Raw genomic sequence first — 27,223 nt, 5'->3', positions numbered from 1 at the left:
TTCGAATCCCGAGAGTCAGGTGACTAAACGTTACTGTACTACTTGACTCTTTTGTTTCACTTGGAATGATTAGTACTGTTGTATACCCATATGTGTTCTTTGGCAGGTGCCATCTCACATGCTGCTGATCTAACGCCAACTGCTGCTGCTCTTCAGACAATGATCTCAGGAATGTCCAGGCAATAATCATTGTCAGTATTTTATGATATTGATAAACTTGATGACTAAGGCGATAGAACTCGGAGAAGTACAGTCTGTACTTAAAATATATATAATTTTGATTCACATGGTAGTACTTAAAAGGTGTACCAGACCTTAAAAGACTGTAATGAAATAACTCGCATATAAAATTTATTGAAATAAGTAAGAAAACTACTATGAAAATGCACTCCATGACCATCAGTCAGAAATTAGGAAATTCTATTTTCTGAAGAAGAATCTTTACAAAACTATTTGAAAAGTACTGTAAAGAAGGAGGAGATAGAAACATGACAAGTTCAGCCACAAACGACACAGCAGTGGAACACAGAAGGGACTCTGTGTCCAGAACTGATGCAGGTATCAGTGAAAACACCAGGTTTCTGGAAGGTGGAGAAATGGGGAACAGTGGAGGTGTGGAGAGGAGGTCCAGTTGGATTGATGGAGTAGAAGAGAGAGATCAGGAGGAGGAAGAGACCAGTGTGACAGCTGAATCAGCCCAGGGAAAGTGTGTCAGGTGTACACAGAGATGTGAGAAGTAAGTCTTCCCCCTTCAAGTGCTGAAGAACATGGTTCTTTCAATGTAGTAGTATTAGTTGAATCAATCCTATCCCATATAAAACATGATGTCTGTGAGCCAAAAATGTGATGTTACAGTGACACTGACAATGGTTGCTTGTTTTGTATCGTAGGCTGGTTCTAGCTATTAATGGTGGTATTCAAAAAGCAAAGAGATGCCTTACAGTTACATACATGTACCGGTATTTTGTTTCTGGGCAATTTCAAATGCCTCGAGTATATGACATGATGATAAAAACCTGCTATATAATATAAGAAATGGCAGTAAATGTCAATATCAGAGTCTACAGATTTCCTCATCCAGAATGTTTTTTGTTTTATTGCCCCGAAGTTACATACCGGTAGGATGCCTTTAATAGCTGATATTGGTGGACTAATTAACTGCACCAAGTGCCTATATAGTTGTGACTTCAGAAATAAAAAGAAAATGAATTACAGTTGTATGATGTTGCCTGATCGCTGATGTTGCAGGATGTTCAGCTGTTGCCTGACGTCCTACCATCCCCTGCCACATGCCCCCACCTGGTCAGACAGGTGCATGTATGGTGCCAGGTGTCCACCTCATGGCACAGCTGCGCAGATGTTCACACTGCTGGTGATGGTGGTGTTGGGGTGGGCTGCACTCTGGGCAGTCACAAAAGATGAGGCCTTACCAGGTTAGTGAGATCAGAGGTCGAAATACCCACTCTCGCTGCGCAAGTCATGGTTACTGTGTGAGATTTATTGGAAACTCCAGGTTGCCCGGTGTGAAAGTTACCACTTCTGAAATAAACTGTGTCCACCTCGGCCAGCATGTGAGTGATACTTTACTGGTGGCCTGGCATATTTTTTTGCCTTTTGAAATATTCAACCAATGTTGATGGCAACCAACTTGAAATATTGATGGGCAACCTCTCTTTTGCCTTAGGTTGTCTAGTGGGCAATCTGAGGGAAAAAAAACAGTATTTCTATAAAAAAATCCAGTATTTCGGGGGGAAAGCAGTACATGTACTTGTACATGTATTTCAAACCACCCTGAACATAATTTCGGCTGGCATTGTAAAGATTTAGACCATCCCGAGATTGTGTGCAGTTATGTGTAAATTAAATCATTTTGTTGCAAACAGCCTAAAGTCATGTTTGCCCCCAAAATGTGAAAAGTTGACATACTGCAGGGACACGATCTACCAACCCCTTTCCCCACTTATGAATACACCTATTGTAGGCAATAAAAGTTTTTTTATGTTTGTATGTTTCAGGTGGAAACCTGTTTGCCCTGACAGTGTTACTGGTGGTGTGTGTGATTGCAGGCGAGCTCATACAGTACATCAAACTTCCTCCACTCCTGGGTCAGTACAGCTCTACTGTACTTCTCAAACATCAGAAGGATTATATACTAGTATATATAATTTTGGACCAAAAGCAGTACACCTGGGTACATATGAAGCATATAGGGCAAAACAGATTCACAGGCTGGGGTACTTGATACTACAAGAGACACTAAGTCCTCTGATATGATGAATTAAATTACAGGTACCCATTCGAAGGTAGGTAAGAAGGACACACGTGTACATGTGTAACTGAGCCACAGTCATAATGTGGCCATGGGGAACGAAAGGGATGTGGTTTTATTATATTTCAGTCCATACCATGGTATGGATGAAATATATTGTGTTCTCTCATGTTTCTTCTTCTCCTGCCAAACAGTCAAAGGGATTCAACTCCGCCATCATTCAGCCAAATGACTTGAAATTTGGCATGGAGGTAGAGTGGGCCAATACCCCCAGGTGTTTTTTTCATTTTTTTGATAAATGCCTTTGAAAAATTTTTATGAAGGTTTTTTGGGGCATTTTTGCCAAAAAATGGATTTTTGGATCCTGAGCCCTGGTTTTACAACCAAATTATCTGAAATTCGGTATAAGGGTACCTTGAACATGTGTCTACAGAATAGCAGTCATATATTTGGCATACACCACTTCCAAATGACTCATTTGGGGGACTTTAATGGCTCTTTTCAGCAAAAAAAGGGCCAAAAGTGCTATACCCGTTCCATGTTCTATCTAAAGAATGGCCTGTTCCATCTGCCGTTGGCCATGCGAACACATGTTCCATTGCGGGTTACCTGGGGTCACATTGCACGCAAGTCGTGCGTAATGACCCACACATTCAATTTTATGTGCCTAAGACCTTCAAAATGTATCAAATCTCATCATTGTTAGTATTTGCATACCTGTAATAAGATTAGTAAAGCTTTCGAGATTCAATGTGCTTGTTCTTGCATCTTTGTTCTCACTTACATAGCTACTATATAATTCATTTATTTGAGAATCTTTGCCAGTTTTACACTGGGGTAAGTTTGGAATAGTCCACTTTTGCGTGGGAGGGAGATGGACTGAAATATGCTGTATTTGCTCCCAAGCAAATGTCGGCCTCTCTAGTGATAATATAGTTCTAAAACAAAGGATATTGCAGGGAACTAAATTAAATGTGAAGATCACGTTTATTCCAGTAATTAACGTTATATATCTTATGCAATATGCAGTTGCCAGCCAGACATATGAAAAATAGCTATTTTCCTACAAAGACTTTGAAAGCAATTGCAGTTTGCAATAGGTTCCCAGTATCATAAAATGGATGAATGTGTAACTTATAATTACAGCAAGGACATTATATCAGTTATATCTCAGGAAGTTGAAGCTCCTTATGCTTACATTAGCCATGATGATATGGATAGACCTTTCCAACGATGTGAAGAAACAAGTTACGTTATCTGCCGAAAATTGACGCCAACATGTTTTCCACCAGGAATGTTGGTTGCAGGCATCCTGCTGCGGAATGTTCCTGGCATCATGGTGGGGAGCTGGATTGATCCGGTCTGGGCATCGTCCATCCGCCTTATCGCCCTGACTGTTATTCTTATCCGAGCAGGTCAGTCACTGGCAGCAGGTCATTATGTTTACCGAAGGAAAACATATTGATTTTACTCAATTTCCTCTTCCTCTTCTTCTTCTCCAAACACTAACCTCTGACCTGGCCAATGACATGATTTGTTGACGTCTGTCACCATGGTGACTGGTGTTGGGTTACATAATGTTGCAAACTTCATGGTCTGCTCTGCTATCCTGTCACCATATACTAGTAGTAACGTTACATGTATGTGACTATGTTTGAGCAAAAATTAACAGGGCAGACCATGTCCAAAGGTAAACATTATGCATTTGCTTTGCAAATGTTACTTCTCTAGTTCCTATATATAACAGGACACATTTTAGGTAGAAAATGTCAGCTATTATACAGCAAACTAACATGGACTGATCCATGAAGTCTTGTAGACTGAACTATAATATGAAGTCTTGTAGACTGAACTATGAAGTCTTGTAGACTGAACTATGAAGAACTCACTTTTGAACTCTGAAGAACTTGACTTTGCATAAAATTCAAAACATACATTGTTGGTAATTATAGGATAGATTAGTCATGTACTATTGTTGATTGACTGCCATACATTGTACCATGTAATTGTAATATTATTGAGCAATAAAGATCAACTTCGATAAATCCTTGTGATAGAATAGTAAATACTGATGATTTGTACATTTGAAGGTTTGGGTCTGGACCCTGTGCAGCTGCGGCGGCTAAGCTGGACCGTGCTGCTACTGGCCTTCCTGCCGTGTGTGGTGGAGGCCTGTACTCTAGCTGTGGTCACACACTTCCTACTGGGCTTCCCCTGGCTCTGGGGATTCATGCTGGGGTTTGTTTGTTTGTTTGTTGTAATAGGATCTCCATTAGTGTAAATTTTACACTATTCTTCCTTGAGTCCAAAGTGAATCACTGGTGTGTGCAGGGTTATGTCCTTATGCACCCCCTGGAAATGTAAACCCTCTGAAATGTTGTTTCCTGCATTTTTAGTGGAAAATTTTGGTCAGAGCCTAAGCTTAGTTGAATGACACCTCTGTTCATCTCTATACATTACATGCTGATTTTTGTCCCATCAGGCAAAATTTTGTACAACATCAGCAAAATTCGATCAAATGATGGGAGAAACGAACACTGGCTAGAACACTGCTAGACTCCTTTATTGGAGAATTGTTGATATAGTTACAAACTACCTTTAGCCAGAGAGTGCCCGCACCATGAAAAATGTCATTTTCCCGGGATTGTATCATCACACTTTTTCCCAGAAAAAAAACACTTTTTCTCTGACCCATCTGTTGTTTGTTGTGTGCAGGTTTGTACTGGCTGCAGTGTCCCCTGCAGTAGTGGTCCCCTCCATGTTGTGGCTGCAGGAGTTGGGGTTAGGAGTGGACCAGGGCATCCCCACGCTAGTCATCGCCTCGGGAAGTGTAGATGACGTCCTAGCCATCACAGGATTCGCAGTTTGTCTCGGCATAACATTCACAACTGGTAATTATAAATCACCTGCTCTACTTAAAAATCTTTGAATGATGACTATTAGTAATTGTGAATAAAGAGTATTCTTTGATATTCAATCATTCACCAACCTGATGAAATGATTTATGAATGTACCTGACATGGTGTATTAAATTATCTTTATTACAAAGACTGTTACATACAACATAACATTCCACAGATTTGAAAATCAGGCAAATTTAACTTGATATACATAATTTAGTACAAAATATCAGATAATCTTTCAGTACACTCATAAACTGAATTATGAGTAATCAGACACATTAAGAGTATGTAACAGAAGCATGTAATGGTAAAAGGTAAGTACTAATTTCTTCTTTTTTTTCACATTCAGGTAACCTTGTGTTCACAATCTTTCGAGGCCCCCTAGAGCTCCTGATGGGAATTGCAGGAGGAACACTGGCAGGCATATTCCTGTGGTACTTCCCAAGTAAAGATATGGTCAGGAATGTCCAATTTAACCTTGTCAAGTAAAAGCATGTATTACTAGAACTAGTAGTAGTATTTTATTACATAAAATATCATTGAAATATTATATCTTTGCATATACATGTTGTGTAACTGGTATTTTTTACAAATTTGACTATGAGTGTGAGTGTGGATGGTGTTGGGTACACAGGCCTGTTCTCTGACAAGTTTTGTCCAATGTTACAGAAAGACGTGCCTAGGATGCGAGTGTGGATGGTGTTGGGAACAGGCCTGTTGATGACCTTTGGAAGCAGGACGGCTGGGTATGCAGGTTCTGGGGCCCTGGGATGTCTGGTCATGGCTTTTGTGGCAGGCTTCAAGTGGAAGATTGACAAGGTCAACTTTTATTACCTTCATGAAAATATATGGTTCTGTTTTCTGTACATGAACTTAGATTTGTTGTATTGGTATGTTTTGCGTGTTTATGGTTTAACAGCATAACTGGACAGAAAGTTCAGAAACTTAATTAGGTTTGTCCTATAACTCTGTAAATACACTGTGCTTTATAAATCACATGTTAAAACAGATACATGAATGATTTGTGTGTAGGAGCCTGTAGAGTCCATGATGTCAGATCTGTGGAGAGTGGCTCAGCCCTTCCTGTTTGGGCTGATCGGTGCAGAGGTGGATGTACTGAAGATCCAGCCACAGACAATAGGTGATGACAATGTATACAATGTATTATGTTACACACAATTCATTTTGTGGAGGACATTCTGTGCATACTCCAAATTACTGTAAATCACTTTATGTTCAGGGTAGCAAAAGTTTGTGGTCTGAGAAAAATGGACATGTTCATGGAACTATAGTAGGTAAATTATTTGTTTTAGTAATGATAAGTTGACAGTATAGAAGTGACTGCAAAAACCGCAGACATAAAAGTACCATGAAAAACTCAGGAATTACAGTAATATACAGTCATGTATGTCATGTGATCTGGCAGAATACCCAATCCTATGATCTCGAGAGACATCAATAGGAATCAGGATTTATGTAATGTGTTTATTCATGAATCCTGTGTTTTAAATCAATCTAAATTGACATGAATCAAAGTTGAAAACTTCCATTTCTTAAGAGAAAGATGAGGAAGTTGTGATCTTCAGGTGATGAAGTTGAGACATTAATGTTTTTTTCGTGTGTCTTGCTGCCAGGCTTGGGAGTGGCTGCCATCGTAATTGGTTCATTAGTGCGAATGGTAGCATCAGGTGTGGCTGTGAGCTGGGCTGGATTCATGTGGAAGGAGAGACTGTTTGTAGCCATCGCCTGGTTACCCAAGGCCACAGTACAGGTGAGACACATTTGGTAACCTGTGTTGGTTTGACATTCTTTTATTTGACCTAGAAATCTTTATCAGCATGTTCATAAGAGATCTAATAACTTCTACTTGCCTTACATTAGAGTGCCTTGCACTAGGTAGGCACAGGACAAGTATAAAAGGATCACAATCTCTGTCATTATTGAGAATGACAAATAAAATTGGAGCCGGTCAGATTCCATCACTGCACTGTCCCAAACCTTTGTAACCGTTAGTCTTAAAGTTATGGGCACATAACAATACAATGTGAAATACAATGTTACTCTAGAATTTTTTTGTTACATCCACCTATCGAATATTCTAGTGAGAAAAATTTTACATGCATTTTTATCAGTAATAAATCCATTGAAAATATGCATGATTCATGTTTTAAAAAAATGTAGAACTTACTATCGCCTTGCTTTCTCAGTGTTGGCTGAAAGGTAAGTTTTGTAGACAATTTTGATTTACCATAGTAAATGATAATTTTAGATATGCAGACTACAGAAAATATTCCTGAATTCTATGGACTGAGGTGAAGAGTTAAACCTATTCCTCCTCCATTGCAGGCTGCTATCGGGTCCACTGCACTGGACACAGCCCGAGAACTGACCCCTGGAGACGCCACAAATGAGAAACTCGGGATTCAGCTGCTCACCATCGCAGTGCTGGTCATCCTCATCACGGCGCCCCTCGGCTCAGCCCTCATCAGCCTGACTGCACGACGTCTGCTCAGGAAAAGTACAAAGGATGACTCAGACAGGGACAGTGCTATAGAGATGAACAACATCGGGGAATGTGCCCAGGCAGAGGATATAGAACTACAGGTTCGTCATAGTGACAGGCAGGAACAGGCTTCTGTGCAGAGACAAAGATGTGACAATGAGGCAGTCTAACTTTGCAGGCACAGTTGGTTTCAGTGCCAAATGTTTTTATGAGAGCTGCACTATAGTACATGAAGTATGACCTACATGCATGTGCTAGATTGCATAGGAGTAAAAGAATGAATATCTGAATCACATGTTAAGTTGTTCAATACATTTTAATGGGAAAATGAGTTGCTTGATTTTGTAATTTGAACAAGATTGTTGATGGTATTTTTTCTAATTGAGGACACTTTTATTGTGTATATGTTGCAAAGTCTGCTATTAAAATGTTCTGTTGGTAGCTATACACCAGTCCTTATGCTGATTTTCATTATCTGGTATTACCTTCGCCCTCTCAAATTATGCTCACCAGACATATGCAGAGACACATGCACATACATGACTATAGACTACTCTCCAAGCAGAGGTTTGGGTTTGGGGGGTATTTTTAGGGTGTTTTTAGGCTTTTTTATCGGGGTTTCTCTTTTGCACTGAAATTTTTTTCCCACCAAGGGTTTGGTGGGAAAAAAATTCAGTGCAAAAGAGAAACCCCGATAAAAAAGCCTAAAAACATGCTAAAATATCCCCAAAATCCAAACCTCTGCTTGGAGAGTAACTATAGACTAAGAACTGTGTTGATTACCACTATTTTTTATGGAGTTCGAGGTAGATCTAAGAAAGACTGAAAAGACATTTTTCTCCATTTTTACACACATTTCTCGCCAGCACCACATTTTTAAGAAGTCCTGCTCTGAAATGGTCACACATTAAAAACTTGATCCCCATACCTATAGAACTTTCACAAGAAGCTAATACATGACATTCAAGGTAAGATCAAGGTTCCATTGGCAACAATGTACATATAAGTTTGATGACCAGAAGTCAGATAAAGACTAGCACACATGTATACCTACAGTGTCGGGTGCAATCGTTATGTTGTGACTTGCAGTTCACATCTAAATATATATAAATATATTACCAAATCAAGTCATTGTAATTTTACCAATAAAATGTATATTAGTTAGGATAATTTACATACAAGATTATCATATTAGTAAGAATGAACTGTGGATGAAAACTGAACACACAACAGTCTACCATTAGATGATAAAATTGCACAACAATAAAGACTCAGCTGAATAATTTAGAATTTAAAAAACAACATCTGATTTATAAAAATTAAAGTCTTTCCTTTATAAAACAATGTAAGTCATAATTATGACAAATTTATTCGTTCATGGTATTTGTACCATCAGCCAGTTTGCAGTGTTCTCCCACCCTCTGCAGCTGTGGCTTGTTCTATCCACTCTGCCACCATCCCTGCCATTTCTGCACTCTGCTCAAGAACAAACGCATGCTGAATCCCTCGTTCACATAAGTGGACATCTCCCTATAGGCAGAAAATCATATTAGTCAATACACATGTCAATGAAGGAAAATACTATCTGGGATATGAAAGATTAGGTGAAACTACTTTTGTTTTACAGAATTTGAATAAAGTTTATGACTGTGAAGTTTACAAATGTTTACTGTTTCTATTATTAACGGTATGGAGGAAGTACAGAAGAACATACTTAGTACCGTATCTTGGTAATTTGTCAAATTGTTCAGGTACAGATACAGGTCCGGATACATGTAATACTAAGTACCTAAACCTCTGTGTACCTATACCTGTACCTGATATTACGCAGCCCTAGTCTCACCTGTGGGAAGGTGTTCTTCATTCTCTGGTAGAAGCTGACAGGTGCCCAGCCGTCATTCACACCATAATAGAAGATAAGTCTGTCCAGGTGCTGACTGATGCAGTGCAGGTCTGGTTCACGCACCTGAATTATTTCCTATAGTACAAAACAAATCTTGCTGATTAGTCAGAGGCACACAGAACCGGTTCTGTACAGGAGAAATTGATTAGGTTCTGGTCCAAAATACCTAATCCCTAGGTGCTGATACTGTACTTACATAATTTCCCAGTTAAATAATCATAATATCTATGTTACTACATTATAATATTATTCATCAATTGTAAAAAAAGGGAAAAGTGTGGTTATACAATCAATTAAGTTTTAAATTCATAATATCCACCAATGTGTAGAAAATAATTTCAAGCTCTGCTCACCAAAATCATTATGTTCCTTGGACACCAGACTCACCTGTGATGCCATAAAGAGGCTATTATTTGTCACGCTGGGGTCAAATAAGTTCAGGCTGGCTTCAACCGCTCCTGGGTCAAGTTTCTTTCCCAGGAAGTACAACTTGAGCAGCCAAAGTTTCATGACTTCTGGGAGAAAGGACAGCATGAAGGCTACAAAGCAGGCCAGCCATCGGAAGTACAAGACGAAAGGCAACATCCTACTACCATTGGGCGTCTCCTTCATGTGCTCCACAGTGGGCAAAAGTTGAATGCCCTTCAGGACATTCACCTCAGGGCAGCGCCTCAGAATCTCCAGGATTATGTAACAGCCAATGGAGTGACCAATCAGGATGAGTTGAGTGTCAGCTGGGACATGGTTCTTGATGAAGGAGATTTTGTGATTGATTTGGTCTTGCAAACTGAAAGTTCCTTTTGATGCATCTGAGTAAAGTAAAAAAAAGTATGATACTATGAAGCTCATTGGTGACTTGCAAAACAATACTTTCTTAGGCATATAAGCTCATCAAACTCTAACATTATCAGGGGGTTTTCTGAACAGGGGAATAAGGGAGCTGCTCCCTCATGTAACCAGCCAGCTCCCTCATACCAATTTTCAAATTGAACCCTTGTGAGTGTCGTTTCGTTCCTTCTTATGCTTGCGATCTGCTCCCTCATGCTAAATTTTTCTAGAAAAAACCCTGATTATTATATTATTATTATCAATAACATGACATTTCAATATAAGTTCTTAATCTCCTTACCTGAGTTTCCCTTTCTGACATCATCTGGGAGGATGACATGACCAGCATGTGCCACGCCCCACACAGGAATGTGACCTCCATGAGCTCTGTACAGCTCTCTCATGAACTTGTCATAATAACCAACGACTCCTGGGTTTCCTGGTCAAGAAAAGAGGGGAAACATTTTTACCTGTCTTCGCTAGTTACTTAGCAACGGGTACTAATATTATTATGTTCGAATTCAAGTTTAAACTATGGGTAGAGGGGCGGGAGGTGTCAGATGCATAATTTATGATGAAATACTAGAATGGTTAAGACACATAATACTAGTACGTCAAATCAATACATACATTGTATATAGTAAGACCATTCCAAGCACACTATATAAGATGGGTGTCATTGAGTGGTGAATATGATTGACTGATATAATTAATGCAAATGAGGATCTTATTTGCACAATCATTGATTAACATTCATCATTCGTCAGTCATAATGGTTAACCATACCTGGCGAAGGTATGAAATCGTGGAACTCTAGTTTAGATACAATAGCCCTGTGTCCAGATAAATGTATATGTATATATATGTTTTTATATATATATATATATGTTTACATATACATGTATATATTATATACATATGCGAAGTTATGGCGTTCAGCCATGCTGTAAGACTAGTTAGGAAAATTGTCTAACCTGGAATGATGAGGTACAACATTTTCTTGCCCTGGTCTGGATCAGCTGGAAAGTCTCCACATTTCAGGACGTGGGTCGGCGTTCCGTCCACGCACGGGAACTCGGACCGGATCTCAGGCACCAGCGTTCGGGTCATCCTTGTCGCTCTTCCCTGAGTGTACTCGGCACGAAATGCTTGATGCTGAGAGGAGGAAATTCGTGAGGCAATTCGAAATCGGCCGAAAGACTGCCTGAACACTGACAGCATGTGAACAGGCGGGGTCGGGTCATCGACCAAAGGTGGGTGTGACCTTTCATCCCAGATTTTAGATAATTTGCGCCACCCGGCGGACTTGGACGGTAGTGCCTGTACCAGACTTCGAGAAGTGATTGGAAAGAGCATGGATTTTACCATGGAAAGAGTAGAAATTGGCCAAATACTAATAAATAGAGAGGTAACATGCTAGGGGAGATGGTCCACTAGGGAGTACAGTTTGCGTACATGTCATTGTCAGAGAGAAGGTTGCGCAACACACTCACACGGGCACAGTCTGGTGAGAGGAAAGTCGATGGAAATAAACAAGTAAAATAATCCTTCCTTCATCCTTTTTAATGAAATAAGTATTGGGATGTTATGAGTGAATAAAGGGTCCCTGGGGAGTGTGCCAGACCTCGGGCGCTTAGAATAGAGAATGAGAAAATTCACAGATCCCTCGGCCAGCTCTACCAACACGCCCCTGCTGCCGGTGGGAATTGGCACCCTCCCGCGAATTATCTACCCCGTCGCGAGAGATAAATTAGACCCCGGGTGCTAACCCTCTGTTATTGGGGGCGTGTGGCGTCCCCCTTATCTCCAAGCAGATTCTGGGGCAAGGGGAGTCTATTGCCTCCTGTAACCATTGGCTGCCCAACGCAAACTTCGCACCTACTTACAAATCAGCCGAAATGTGTCAAAAGTGATTAGATTTAAAAGGCTTGAAGCCTTGCGTTCTGCGGCAGATTCAGTTACAGGAGCTAGGCCAATGGATACAGGTGGCTAATATAGACACCCATAGCGTTGCCACACAGAATCTGCTTGGCTTCTCCCATCCAAAGTTTCGCATTGCGAGCCGCGAGGGAGTCTGGTACCCAGGCTATGTCTGGCTGGGGATTAAATGATATCTGATATTAGTTACAGTGTCACAATCCGGATAATTAATCTTGACAACGTGGCGGTGGGCTTTGTCTTGGAAATTAGTCTCAAGGAAAAGCCTGTACTGTTTCCCTGGTTAGAGGACTAGAAATCAACATGAAAGTAGCACTTTTTATTTACCTTGTAAGATTTACAATGACTGTGCCCCAAGGACAATGGACACAATAAACATGTTTTGATTCCTTTATCTCGAACTGATCGATTGCTTTTGCGTCATAATGTCTGCCAAATATTACGAGCTAATACTCACCTGGCAATTAACTCCTGGGGTTTATTGTAGTGCTGACCTTAATAGAACTCAACTATCTCACTACCTGGTTAATATTAACGCACCTCTGTCACTCAAAGCGCGTCTTATGTGAGGACGCGAGATTTTATCAAAATCCTGTCACTCGATTTTTTCCTCAGAAAAACAACAACAGGATGTCCACATGACGCACGGAGGTAAGGCGTTTAAAAGTTTGTTTCAGTTGTTAGAAGTTGAGAGAGTGAACAAATTGATCGTGTCGTATCACGTAACAAGTCTCACTAATCACTATTGAAGAATACTACTAGTATATAGAGTGACCGGGTTGAAGGCTCTTGTGTTGGATCAAATTAAAAGTTCTGACTTTTATTTAAACAACTTGATCTTGTCATCTCATCTTGTCGTGAGTAAGTCCATCTTGAACTGATTGACTTATCCACGGATAGGAAAATCATATTCAAAATGGACAAATATTCCACGGCATTTGAAGAAGAACAGTATCATCAGGTCGTTTGCGCAAACAATAGCAAACGTTAATAACCGTTGTGAAATTGTATGAAGTCACACAATTGCGCCTTTTCTGAACCGGTTGCCGTGTTCACGACGCCATTTGTGATAAACTGACGGCAGAAATCAAGAACCGAATGATGGTCTGCAACATTACATGTTTCCCTATTCATTGGAACAGTACTTTTTTGTCCAAATATTTTTCCGTTTGAATAATCACTTTTGACAATTTCCTAAACCGTTGTATTTCCTTCTAATTCCCTCCAAAAATGTGTCTCAAATACATATACGTCAAAGCTAAATGCCCCACATCTCACAAATAGCCTGCACCGTAAACGATCAACACCTTTAGGACACACCCACAGGAAACCCATTGTTCTTCAAGTTTCCTCAGATGAGAGTCAGAAGGACCAGCCACACCCCAAATGACGCAAATTCAAAACAAAGACGTCATTCGAAATAATCAAAGCTTTAGCTGGGCACATGAACGTCTCAACATTGTTACATGCAAACTATGACAAATGATATTTTAATAACTCGTTTTGAGCTTCGTTTAATTTGTTCAGAGAAGGATCTATAATTTCCTTGGTTCACAAGCTACAATATACAAACCATTACGTGTACGTGATTATCGAAGGCCACGCACCCGGAAGTACTCTTCCCGCCAATCAGCTGTTCAATATGAGTCACGTGCTTCTGTGACCTATTGACCCCACCCCTCAAACCACCAATCAGCGCGCAGCATTTCGCTGCCACGTAAATCTTGACCCGGGGTCGCCAAATGGTAGAAAATTCGTCTGCAGGACTGACGTGCGTTTTTCTGTTCTCACACCACTAAAGGGCTCAAAATGTGCGGTGAGTAGACTAAACGGTAGCTTTTTAAAGAGTTTGAAGTGTAGTTTTCTGACATAACCTGTGGGTAGCTCCGTAGTTGTGAGTTGTAACGTTTAGGGAGGACAAGTTTCTCCTGTCGTTGCTTGTAAGTTGTACCATGAGTTGGCCTTGTGCTTCCGCCAAACTGCGCCTGTCGTCCAACTATATTTCTTCAAGGCTGGTAACCATTCTCTATGGGCCGACTTGTGGGTGTTTACTTGCCCCAGACCTACTGACCACAGACCTTTCTTTCTGACAGCCTGCCTATCTTTTTGATTACTAATGCGTCCCGCAGAGAAGTTTGGGTGGCCTCGGGCATACCTGGCTACCAGGCGGGGCTGGCAGTAATCGTATTAGGGGCATGTTGTGGCTACTGGTCTTCGATTCCCGGAGCGATTAAAAAATCATATAAGCTTGGCCAACCCCGTCACGTTTGGCTCCCTAGGCCCAAACGGAACGAGCTCCGTAAACGTAAAAAAATATTTGCCGGAGTACCGTTATGAGCCTAGGTGGGAGGACGACACTCCCAGCGCCGTAGAGATACCGGGGAGCTCCCGATGATATGGTTGCCTACCAACTTGCACTTGCTGTTATATCTTAGTCCGGCCCGCCATGTACCATGTACCAGTGCGATTGAAAACGCACCAGATGTTGTTCTGTAATCACAAGATGTCGCCAAAAGCACCAGCCGTGGTGACTATTGAATTCATCTGACGTACTAGTATTTTTTTGTCTATTCTATAATTTGCCCCCCTCCCCCTTGACAGCTGATTTCACACACACACACACACACACACACACAAATATTGTCAACTTTCTTTCACAAAGCGGTTTACAGAAATGTTCGTCCGCTGTAGACATTTCTACAAGGACGTTTCTCGAACACAAGCTTTCTTTCTTTCATGCTGACGTTCTTCTCAAAACGTTTGTACTTTATTCGACCCATGACGTTTGGTCGATATTTTTTGTTGACACAGTACAGGGTTTGGCATACAAACGCTCCCGGATGTTTTCACGGTTCTTAGAAGGTACCAAGGATGTTTAAGACTTCCTTGAAGGTACTAATACTATGTAATAGATATCCTTTTTTCACTTATTTCCTGGTGAATATGTAAATAGTAATGAAGTAGCTTCAAAATGTCTGGAATTTTGTTCATGGATGTAGAAAAATGTGAATCAATGGCACCAGTGTAGTCACCACATAATTATTTTACAATCTAACTACTTTTAACGTAAGTGAAGACAATTTGCCTATGATACATGCGAAAATGCTAGTTCCAGTTTTGGTACATCGGGCTTTGACCAGTACCAAATAGAATAGTATAGAATCAGGAGTATCATACATGTGGCATTGGAAGTTAGGTAAACATTGTTGGGCATATGATTTGATGTCAGACAGGACCAACTTTGCATAATTTATGAAGAAAAATTGAATAATTTGTTAAAATTAGACTCATTTGGCAATTACCCCGTTATATCAGTGAAGATCAACTGATATAATTTATGCAAATGAGGATTTTGAGAATCTTATTTGCATAATCAGTGAGAAACATCTATCTTTCATAAGTCATGAAGCTAAAAGTTTACATTTTTTGGTGAAGGTTGTGGAAACAGTCAAAGCCAGTTTCGTTACTTTGCAACTTTGCCAGCTGGTCAAGGTCTAAGTCGAGGTTGTGCAGAGTAAGCATAGAAGCTGTCAGGGTTGGTTAGACAAACGTGTAGGCATGGGCCCAAAGTTAATAAATTAGACTGGATTGTGTGCCGTAATGGTTGGGTGTTTGGCCCAGAACCCGTAGAAAACTCAAAGGTTTAAATCCACCAACATGCCCTGAAGTTGTACCCATGAGAAAGGTTACTGCACACGAATTTCCTCACTTCACTCAGGTGAAAATGAGTACATTAGCTTGGTTAGGGACTTGCCTCAGTCATTTCATTTTCATTTTTCACGCCATGAGATAGGTTGTTAAATGGAGGTCCCGTGTTTGAGGAGATCCACACCCCACACATGTTAAAGAACACACCACACCTTTCGAAAAAGAGGAAGGGCATGCCCCGGTGTGCAATGATCCAAATACTACATCTTTCTGGAAGTTGGTGATTCACCCTTTCAGACTCAACTTCCAAGGAAGACTTGTCTGCAATTTATGTAATGGCAATCCTAGGAAAATAAACAAACAAACAGGTTTACGATATCTGCGTCAGTTATTTGATTCTCTTAAAATTGAAGTATGGCATAGAGTAATCTCCTTGCTCACACAAAAAGGGCTAATGCTTGACAGGGTTGTCAGATTACTGACAGAGAACAAACAGTTATTCTGAGACAGCTGAATGAAAGAGTTACAAGGTGTTTTCAGGCTGACTTTGATCAGAATGGAAGGGTATATATGAGATGTATGCTAAGATTAGGGTACAAATTGATCATCCCAGGCCTGCACTTTGAAGTGAAACTCAAAAGACTTCAGCAACATCTGGAACTTGCAAACCAAGGTTGTCTGGGTCATGGGTTGAAGGTAACTGGCAGCTAAACTGGGTAATACAACTGTCCAGAAAGTGTTCCATCAAAATGATATACAGGACTGGCCCTACAGGACTGTGCACCTTGTTTTTGACTGGCCGGTACACCTGATTTTCATGCAGTGTGTGACAGTCATATGTTTGGCAAGTTTGAACAAGCCATCAGAGGCATGACTATGTCAACAAGGAAACAGGGATACTGGTACATGTAGGTATTTGGAGTGAACTTTTGTTGTCCTACTGCAACAAAGCAATACCAAGGTAACTTTGGAATTCTTCAATTGCATGTTTGCGTTTAAGTGAGCCACACACTGGTGGTGATCTACTTTTAGCTTTGTCTGGGCCAATCATTGATGGAATGTTTCTAAGGTGTACTAATTTGTATGTGTCAGGTGTGATGCTATGCACACAAGGAAACAAACATTTCCATCTAAAATCTTGTTTGAGTCATGCTCTGGTGCAGTTTATGCACTGGTGCAGTTCTATAGAGTGTATATTCACATGATAACGTCATCCCAGCTCTCTGTGTGCTGCTTGCTTGTGGGACCCATCCCCGAACACGGCAACAGTGCCAAGGAAGTCCATAGGGCCTTGGGAGAAAAATGTTGTTTTTCCTGTTTCAGTCCTTAAAAAATCATGGCCGGTAAGATAATCATTTTTTGTTAATCTTTTTAATAGACTTTGGCGATCTCTATCAATGCAAATATCAAATTGAATACAATTTTTTTAACAAAATAAAACTTGCATGAGGACACTTAGATCTTCAATGTCAATGTTAAAAAATGGATTGTACAAGGTTTCATCAATCAGGTGTCAGATTATGGAGATAGAAAAGGTCAGCTTGAAAAATTTATGTCCCTTGCAGGGTTCCACACAAAAAAAGGCTAAGGTCAGCATTTTTTTTCTAGGGTTGGTCAGGAAATAACGGGAGACACAACATTTTTTCCTAGGCCCAAGGAAGTCCACTGATTTTGTCTCTGACATATGTTTGGCTCTGGAAACGACTCTTACACATACTAGTACTAGTAATCAGTTCAAGGCTTTAAAGTGTTCCAAGGCCTACAACCATGGTATCTGGATATCATTAGGTACAAGGATGAAAATGCACGCATATGCACAACTTTATGTCTTTCTCGCCTCAATTAGATGTCTATTTAGGTATGGCATGTTTTTCTATTCTAAAAAATATCTAAAGCGCGAGTAAAGGGCCACAATACCCACTTACTAGTTATTGCTAAATGAGAACCTAAGTGACAGAAAAAGGATGTTCAAAGAAGTCTTAAGCCAAAAGAAATGAATTCAGCAAACAGAGGAATCATCATTATCAAGATCACTGATGATTCAGTGGGATGGGGTAAGACTATTATTATATAAACAAACCTGATCATAACATAGTTATATGTTCAAACTGAATGTTCAATACTATGTGTGATATATATTCCTTCTTTCTCCCACCAGGAATTTTTGCGTACTTGAACTTCTGTGTGCCAAAAAAGCGGAAGGAGATTTTGGACAAGCTGATCAAGGGGCTTCAGAGACTGGAGTACAGGGGCTATGACTCTGCAGGTGTGTAATTGGAGGGTTACTCAAAACTGTCATATTTATGATTCCAGACGTTATGTAAGATGACAGACTGTAACATAGTACTGTAACATACATGTAGTACATTCTTTATACAAGATTTTGAAATACTGTGCAGAGACAAGTATGTGGAATTGTTTATCTAACAGGGATTGGTGTGGACGGTGGAAATGACATTGAGAAAAGCGAGCAGCCCACAATCCTCATCAAGAAGAGAGGAAAGGTCATCAACCTTCAGGAGGAGATTCAAGGTTATTTTTTCTGAATTGTCTTAACGTGATGCCTCAATACCAATGTGCAAGAAATCTGTGAAAAAGGTCAATGTGTTTTCACAGAAAAGACAAAAGAGCTATGAATGTAATATCTTGTTTGGTTGTAGTATAGAATTCTAATACTAAGATTTGCGTATCCACCAATGACTATGTGTTCAATGTAGGAAGGGAGGATCTGAACTTTGACCTGGAGTTTGACACCCACCTGGGCATTGCACACACCCGCTGGGCGACCCACGGTGTACCCAACAACGTCAACAGTCATCCCCAACGCTCAGACACAAACAATGGTACGCACTGATGGCACACACTTATTGGAAACTTTGTTGTACAAATTACGTGTCATATACATACAGTACGTTGCTCTGCTCATGTTGATAACATTATGCAATGTAAATGCCATATTGAAAGTTAAAACTTTCAATCCAACACAAAGTTTAATGGTTCTCACCTGGAACTTTCGACCAGTCACTCAGGTCTTCCTCAGTAGACTGACTCACTGAGACTTGCCACGTGGCTTCTTTGAAGTCTGACTTTAAACATGTAACTACCAACACAATGAACTTCATGATAGTAAAAGACATTTTGTTCCAAGTTTCTAACTGTCTGCATTGACATTCTTCCAATTGTAGGTAGCAAAATACACTGCACAAGATGCCAATAACTAACCACCTTTTATATAATCATGTGTACTATTTTACAGACTTTGTTGTTGTTCATAATGGCATCATCACCAACTACAAGGACATCAAGAAATTCCTGGTAAGTAGACTCCAAAGTAGGAAAATCTAAAGTAAAAACTATTTGCAATTTTTCAGACACTGACACAGAAGTGATGGCTACACAGATAGACATTGAAAAACCTTTATCATATCTCATCCTTAAATTAAAACATCATTTGGTGAAGGTATGGCATTGTGGAACTCTTGTTTATGCATATTTATTTTCTTGCAGATTGGAAAAGGGTTTGAGTTTGAGTCGGACACAGACACAGAAGTGATTGCTAAGCTGTTGAAGTACATGTACGACACCAGGGAGAGTGACAGCATCACATTCAGGGAGCTGGTGGAGGGAACTGTCCAACAGTTGGTCAGTCTTTCTCATTTATGTCACACCTGGGATATGCTAAACATTCAATGCGGGTGTTTCAGCCCATGTGATAACTAGGGGTACCGGTATATCAGTTATATCATGGTACAGGTGTTCCAAATGTTCCATGGGATAATTTGAACGTGTTTTGTGTGGCCAGAGGGCAATCTGACCTGTGGTCAGACTAGCACCTCTGGTGATACAGAATATGCCATGTAGTATTCTATATCTACATATACCATGTTGACTGCTGGTATAAAAACCCTGACTACATTGTACTTGATTTTGTTGGTGTCCAACTAAAACAACTTCCATTAAATCATTTACAAACAGATGCTGAAGTTGTTAAAGTTACAGTTGTAATGCTTCTAAATACAAATTGTACATGCTTGATAGTTGCTTCACATTTATTGTACTGGTGAACTGTCATTCCTCTGCAGGAAGGTGCCTTTGCTGTTGTGTTCAAGAGTACCAAGTATCCCGGACAGGCTGTTGCTTCAAGGTTGTTTGGCTGTAGTATTTTCTCGCTTTTAATAAGTATTGGCCTGAGACAAGCTTCATGGCAGAATCTGGTTATTTCACACTGAACAACCTGTGATAATGATTGCACATGTAGCTGTATTACATAGCATTATTTAAAGCTATCTAGAGATGATGCCTCTGCTCTACTGTACATACAAATGTATTTGGTGGCAGCTAGATCCACCCTATGATAGCTTTTTTTTCTGATGCATCATGTTCTGAATCAACTACAAAATGCTCACATTTTCCTCCCAACAGCTCTCTGTACAAAAAATGTAGATGTACACTGAGATCTATATAGAGTTGAATGACTTTTTTCTTGCCAGCCAATTAATACATGTATACAAAATTGTCAACCTTATTTAATAGGAGAGGGAGCCCACTGCTGATTGGTATCGCCAGCAAAAGCAAACTGTCCACAGACCACATCCCCATTCTGTACAGCAAGGGTGAGTATTTCACAGATGCTACCATTACATGTACATACACTCTGGTAGTTAGATACAATATAAAACAGATGCAGCATAACAAACAATGGAAACATCCACAGACATTGGAAACAGTTTTTGAAAGAAAAACAAGAGAAAAGTTCTGCTGATAATTTTTCAATTGAAACTTCATGATTATACCAGATAGACACAGGAACAGTGTTTCTGCATTTTTCATTGCACAATGATATTTGATAGCATCTATATTAGCTCTTGCAAAAGGGCTGCATTTTGGTTTTTATATCTTTCTGTCAATGTAGTCCCCACTTAATCATTTGCCTGCAACTATCATTCACCGTTCAAAGTCAAACTAGTCCCATTTTTCCTCTAAAAATGAACATCCATGATCACTTAAACTAAGCAGTAGTATGTACATTCTCATAATCTACAACAGTATATAGTGTGTGAATCAACTTTAACTAATCATTGACTTTTTACTTGACCTTATGTTTATGTGAGTTTAGACATTGTTACATTTAGTGATGTAGTCATGAAACAAATTTGTGACATATAGAAACATTGAAATAATTATTTGAACTAAGTGTTAACCAGTTAAGCATGGATGTCATTATTATGTAGATGTAGTTTAACTAAGATAGCACCAGGGAGAGGAACAAATTTGAAGTGCCCCCTGCTGACCTTTTCTGGTATAACAGTTTCTCCCTCTGAATCTACAATACAGATCCTTGTCTTAATCCTTTTTTGTGATGTACGTGTGATGTACTTGTGAGTACTGAGTGGTATTAACACACTAACATCTGCATGGTTTGTTTCATCATAACAGTTTCTTTGTAGTTTTCCACATATCATTAACCTTCGTTTGCCTGATTAGAGCCCAGCAAGAAACTGCTCGGTGCCAACAAAGAGAAAGGCAACAAAATAGGTTTGTGCTTCGAAAAGATTTGTTGAAGGATGAAGTTTCCCTGTGTTGGGCCGAGGAAGAACCTAGAATGCATGCAACATTTCTAAACTGTGCTGTGGTGCACATAATGTCTGCTTTCCTTAGTTACATGTATTATTGTCTGGTGGTTTGTGGTCAAGAATTGTTTCTATTTGCACTTCAAATATAGCTTTGCTCACCATTGATTCTTGCTTTGCAATTTTTACTAAGTTGTCTGTTTATTTGGTGTAAGAAATGTATCATGTACTATTATAAGCCTAGGCTTCTTCCTTGGTCCAACACAAAGAAACTTTATTGTAGCTTGACCTGAAAATTGAAACCAATCATTTAAAAAAATTAATCGTTTAGAAATTTGAATGATTCCTTTTGAAAATCAACTGTGATTTATTTGGAGTATAAAAATGGGATTTGAATCTCTCTCATCATTTTGATCTACTGTGTACAAGCTATTGTTTCTTTTCTTTTTATTAACAGAATATTATGTTCATTACGTATTATGTTCTATTAATGTTTTGTCCATTTGTGTTCACTCAGTGTTGATTTTCAATTCTTACTTCCAAACTCATCTTTAGATTACACTTTTCCCATGTTCACATTAACTTATACTACATTCAATATCAAGACTAACTTGACATAAAATCTTCTGGAAGAAAAGTTTGTGACATACTGTATTACACAATACACGAGCAGAGATTGTACAATGTCATAAGCAATTTGCTTCACACATCTTTTAATTTGGCATTGCATATGGCAGGTATTTTTCATTATATTATCCTAACCTAAGTGTACTGATTGGTGAAATACGTCAATGAATGTACATCTACTATGTAGTGTTTGAATTCTGTTCTTGCTTTCAGTTCACTTTTATTGATCATGATCTTCAGTATTATGCTGGAATTTGTAAAAATTTGCTGAGTTGGGATTTAAAAAATGGTTCCCAAGGATTTGTCAGACAGTGCTTGATATCTCTTTTTCCCTTAAATATTTACTTGAGTATCATTGTCATTGTCACCATTACATGTCACATTTGAACTTTTGTTCAATCCTTCTCTCTCTCTGTTCTTTGTTCTTTTGTGTTCTGTGTCTCTCCTGCCCCCCCCCCGCCCCCCCAAAGGCTGTCTGTCTGACTACAGCAGAAGTCACGTTAAGGACTTCACTTCAGCAGCAGGTAGTGTTAAAATATCAACGTCAAGTACAGAGGAATCATACACTAAAAGAACCTGCTAGTCATAACAACAACAGACTGTACTGAAAAGGACAGCAAATGCAGCATATATATATTTCACTCCAACTCCCACCTCCAGTGTAATCGGCCCGTGACTTATTAATTACTTCAACTGAAAGGCCAATTACTTGTACATTGTATAATTATGTACCCTTTACGCTTGCATACATGTACATACGTATGTATGCCTCATCATTAGATGAAATGTACTTGGAATTTTGGCATCATGACACTAACTTTTGAGGGTGAAGCAGTGTGAAATTGTATACTCAATTCTGAAGTAGAGTGTCAGTCATTTTCTGCTGAATCCTGGGGTGTTTGGGACACAGTGGTCAGTTTCATGATAGGCAAATGGGTCAAGGATGATGTAGAAAACACGAAATGTAATCTGTAGTGTAAAGATCATAGTCAAAATTTTTGACGTGATGTGATAATCAAAAATTAAAAGATTCAAAAGTTAAATAGTTTATTAAGTATAAAGATATCAAACATGAAAACAGCTCATCATGCATTTAAAGTTAAAAGTTTGCGTAAGGGAAATGCATTTCGTCAATTTCAAATGTCAAAAATATCTTTAAAAGCCACCTATCACAACAATTACCCTATATCACACCAATTACGCTCTTTTATGAATCCAAATAATTATCAATATGGCTGCATGGCAAAGTTAAAAAAAAACACCGATATTCCCAATACTGCATGTAAGATCAAATCAATTGACATAATTGACAATGTATCAATATATTAGGTGCTGGCAAGAATGAGGGAGGTACATGTACAGTGACTGGTAAGTTTGGACGATCATAATGAATGAAAACATGCTGGGTGTGGCTACACAGGCTTTTCTATCTAATAATAGCATGGTCTCAAGGTATGCAGCATTGACCTGTCACCTTTGTGATATACATGATTGTCTTAAAAAGGCCTCTACAGTACAGTTAGGTCATGTTGATTTGACTATGTGGATGACATCCTCTGGGAACCCCAAAACTGATGCGCGTGTGTGAATGAAAAAAAAAGGTTGGCAAAAAAAAGTTGCCTTCATTATAGATATATGTGTATGAAATCTATGTGGTCATGAAGGTTGAACAAATGACTAAACACACAGGAGTATGGTAGGGCAAATAACAGACTCAACATTTTGTCACATTTTCTTGTTTTCCTTTGGAATTGATTTGGTCATTATATTATTAGTGCCGTTTTCCAATATTTTTTGCAATTTACGGCATATACATGTATTTGCTCATTTTGTAGATGCTTTGTACGATTGACAGTAATTTGGTCGTAGTATGGTAATTTGTTTTGGAAATGGACAAAAGTTCATGCTTACACAGATGTCATCCATATAAGCAAATCAACATGGCTTTCTGTACATGTGTAAAGGGAATTTGGAAAGTATCTGGAGCTGAATGAATTTGTGAAATACATTTTCACAGAGGGTATTTTAATACTTGAAAAGTATTATCCAAGTTCATTTTACTCCATAATTGTATTTTGATTTGGCTTGTATGTGTACATGACATGAATACTGGTCACAGGTCAACTATAACTGAGACTGTAATAAGGTCTGGACAATAGCTTGCTCAATCTTTGATTCTTGTGCAATTGTAGGTACATAATTAATACAAAGTTAACTTATACCGTAGGTACCTTTTCAATTCCATACTTCATCAAATTAAAATCAGAGATAAAAAAAGAGAATGATTATAGTAATAAAAATAATGTAAGGAAATGATCTTAGTAAGTCTTTTATTTCTAAATGTAACTGATCCAGTAATGAATAGAATTATGAATGAAAACTACAATCTAAGTCCTCCTTGTTCCTACATGACATGTATAAACATGGCTCTGCTTCTCAGTACAGATACCCTCAAGCACTTGCTGAATCCTTCCTCACTTCTGCTTGTTTTGTTAACTTTGGTCTTTTGTTTCCTATGCTTCTTTATTATTATCTATAATCATTATTTTGTTGACAAAATATTGTCTGATGTACTTTTCTATTGATTAATGTAAAAGATAATGGTAATGCTCTAAGATGTCAAATTTAAGGAATTGACATTTTAGAGGGTTACCCTTATATGGATAGTACAAATTTGGCTGACTGATGCAGTTCTAGAATTGCTAAAATATAACAGTACATACCAGAGAAACACCATTTGGACATAAATGTGAAAAATGTGGTTTTCCAAAATGAACCATTTGGCTAGTATTCTGTTAAAAGAAGCTGTATGACCCTGCAAAGCTCAGACTGAAAATTCTATTACTGGGTCATACATAATATATACATCTGCCATGAAGTGATTGTTGTTTGATCCTGCACATGTCTAGGAAACAACCAAGAGGCCTTGAACACTGCCAACAGTACATCCAGCTTCCAGCCTGCAAATGGAGACGGACAAGTGGAGTACTTCTTTGCATCAGATGCCAGGTTAGACTGGAGTACAATATTTTTGGCATACTAGTTTTTGTATTGTAAAAGAGATGGTACATTGCTCATGTTTACTGATATCCACAATTCAGTGTTACACTTAGTATCATTTTGACACATTTCATTTACTGTGTTAACTGGCTGAGTAAAGAGACTCTTTTTACACAACCAAGTCTTTTATTTAGCACACGTTTTGGTGACCGTCTGTCACCTTCCTCAGGGCAATTCTGACTGGTTCACATTGCATTGCAGCACAGGTGTTGCTGAGGAAGGTGACAGACGGTCACTGAAACGTTGGCTGAATAAAAGACTTGTTGTGTAAAAAGAGTCTCTTTACTCAGTGTCTTACCAACCTGATGAAACTATTCATGGATGTGTTAACTGTCTGTCTCCACAGTGCCATCATCGAGCACACTAACCGTGTCATCTTCATGGAGGATGATGATGTGGCCGCTGTGACAGATGGATGTGAGTTGTCCTTTCTTCAGAAATCTCTACATTCTAATGTATTGGGCCATACCAATTTGACTTGTTGGTTCTCGGATTTGCCTTTTTATTTTTTTCTGATTTGCAAAACCAGGCCTGTCCCTGCACCGTATCCGGCGCTCTGTAGACGAGTCATCCACCAGACAGGTCCAGACTCTGCAGATGGAGCTCCAGCAGATCATGAGAGGTGGGTACAGTCACAGTCCCTACTGGTAACACTGCTGGGGACTTACATTTGTATGTCTGAAGTGCTCCAAACCAGTCAAATTACATGCTGTCATATAGCATTGCTGAAAATTATCAGTACAGTCAAACCTGAAGGTCTCAACAACCACGAGATGAGAAAATAACTCAGTTGCACAGTATACAATGGATCTGGATGGAGGCAGTATCAATGTCAAAAATGCCAGGCCAGTGCAGCATCAATGGGGCACTGATGGGGCATTGAATACAAGAGCATGATGATCAGCATCTGTCTTTTCCATAGGTAACTACAGCACCTTCATGCAGAAGGAAATCTTTGAGCAGCCCGAATCTGTTGTCAACACCATGAGGGGCAGGATCAACTTTGATGCCAACACAGGTATGAATTATTCATATTAACATATCATCCTGATATTTTTTTAGCAAGAAGAAGCCATCTACATTTATCAAAATGGCATAGTACCAGAGTGTGATATTCATTGATGACCTTTCCTTTCTCATTTCTTAAGTTGGAATTTGTACATTTTGTAAGTATCATAATATGTGATTGCATAAAAACAAAACAGAAAATGATACAAACTTTATTTAATTATTTATTTTATTTTTATTGGTTTGTTTATGGTTTATGAAATCTCTATGCTGTATGTTTATGATGATTTTCAAGATGATGATTATGGGGCAGATTCTACCATTGAGATGTCTAAGCTAAACTTAAGGCAGAAAAGATATCTTCTTTGATTTCTTACTGAGTCATTGGTTCTTTCCAGTTCACCTGGGTGGTCTGAAGCAGCATATCAATGAACTGAAGCGCTGTCGCCGCCTGATTTTCATCGCATGTGGGACAAGTTACCACTCAGCGATGGCGGTAGGATTAGTTTGTATAATTCTAGTCTGAGAACAATTATTGTCAGACATGATTATCAACACATGTTAAGTCATGGTATTTCATTCCAATGTGAAAAGGTATAAAACACTAATTTTTTATGTCCACTGTACATGACTTGATCATGGAGTGACCTACATGTAGTCTTACAAGAACACAAGACTAGCTCATAGGGCGTGACTTTACGTTTTCAAATTGTCACTGATTGAGGATTATTCTTTAATCTGTGATTTAGATTATGGGACTGATGAACCTCTTCAATGATAAAAGAGACATGATAAAGTTTACAAATTTCAAAAATCGTTGAAGAGATTCATTTGTCACGTATAGATACAGTGACTAGAAGATTCTTTCAACAGTGACAAGTTTGAAGGGAAAAGATACTGACCTCCAAATTTTCGATGACTATCAGTCCATCTTTTTTACGGAGTGGCCTAGTCTCGGGCCTAGTC

The 27,223-nt window shown here is 39.1% G+C and overlaps 3 protein-coding genes across 6 annotated transcripts in view; 2 read left to right on the top strand and 1 right to left on the bottom strand.

The window, feature by feature from the left end:
* Positions 1-348: 348 nt before the first annotated feature.
* On the top strand, positions 349-8,117 carry LOC109466830 (mitochondrial sodium/hydrogen exchanger 9B2-like). Its single transcript, XM_019764673.1, has 11 exons — positions 349-736; positions 1,249-1,433; positions 2,016-2,105; positions 3,562-3,684; positions 4,360-4,507; positions 4,985-5,160; positions 5,522-5,628; positions 5,842-5,991; positions 6,205-6,313; positions 6,807-6,943; positions 7,519-8,117. Exons 1-11 carry the CDS (start codon positions 489-491, stop codon positions 7,843-7,845), a joined length of 1,800 nt encoding a protein of 599 aa, XP_019620232.1. The 5' UTR covers positions 349-488; the 3' UTR covers positions 7,846-8,117.
* A 646-nt stretch (positions 8,118-8,763) lies between these two features.
* On the bottom strand, positions 8,764-11,677 carry LOC109466829 (lipid droplet-associated hydrolase-like). Its single transcript, XM_019764672.1, has 5 exons — positions 11,381-11,677; positions 10,708-10,845; positions 9,966-10,387; positions 9,519-9,653; positions 8,764-9,205 (listed from the first exon to the last, which is right to left on the bottom strand). The coding sequence occupies exons 1-5, from the start codon at positions 11,625-11,627 to the stop codon at positions 9,068-9,070; spliced, it is 1,080 nt and encodes a 359-aa protein (XP_019620231.1). The 5' UTR covers positions 11,628-11,677; the 3' UTR covers positions 8,764-9,067.
* A 2,364-nt stretch (positions 11,678-14,041) lies between these two features.
* LOC109466675 (glutamine--fructose-6-phosphate aminotransferase [isomerizing] 1-like) overlaps positions 14,042-27,223 on the top strand; it is a 19,345-nt gene continuing 6,163 nt past the window's right edge. Inside the window, exons 1-15 of one of the 4 annotated variants that reach the window (XM_019764413.1) lie at positions 14,042-14,160; positions 18,151-18,258; positions 18,423-18,524; positions 18,710-18,835; positions 19,249-19,307; positions 19,500-19,634; positions 20,075-20,136; positions 20,526-20,605; positions 21,477-21,527; positions 23,519-23,557; positions 25,099-25,198; positions 25,596-25,666; positions 25,779-25,871; positions 26,172-26,267; positions 26,656-26,753. In XM_019764413.1, the coding sequence (XP_019619972.1) occupies positions 14,154-14,160; positions 18,151-18,258; positions 18,423-18,524; positions 18,710-18,835; positions 19,249-19,307; positions 19,500-19,634; positions 20,075-20,136; positions 20,526-20,605; positions 21,477-21,527; positions 23,519-23,557; positions 25,099-25,198; positions 25,596-25,666; positions 25,779-25,871; positions 26,172-26,267; positions 26,656-26,753 (1,227 nt within the window). In that variant the 5' untranslated portion in view covers positions 14,042-14,153. The remainder of the gene's footprint in view (positions 14,161-18,150; positions 18,259-18,422; positions 18,525-18,709; positions 18,836-19,248; positions 19,308-19,499; positions 19,635-20,074; positions 20,137-20,525; positions 20,606-21,476; positions 21,528-23,518; positions 23,558-25,098; positions 25,199-25,595; positions 25,667-25,778; positions 25,872-26,171; positions 26,268-26,655; positions 26,754-27,223) is intronic. The other 3 variants (XM_019764415.1, XM_019764414.1, XM_019764416.1) reach the window with 3 other exon arrangements.

This window comes from Branchiostoma belcheri, unplaced genomic scaffold, assembly GCF_001625305.1.
Source record: "Branchiostoma belcheri isolate BF01 breed outbred unplaced genomic scaffold, Haploidv18h27 scaffold17, whole genome shotgun sequence".
Classification (NCBI taxonomy): Eukaryota; Metazoa; Chordata; class Leptocardii; order Amphioxiformes; family Branchiostomatidae; genus Branchiostoma; species Branchiostoma belcheri.
Note: the sequence above shows the minus strand (reverse complement) of the source record. Positions and strands in the feature narration are given on the sequence as shown.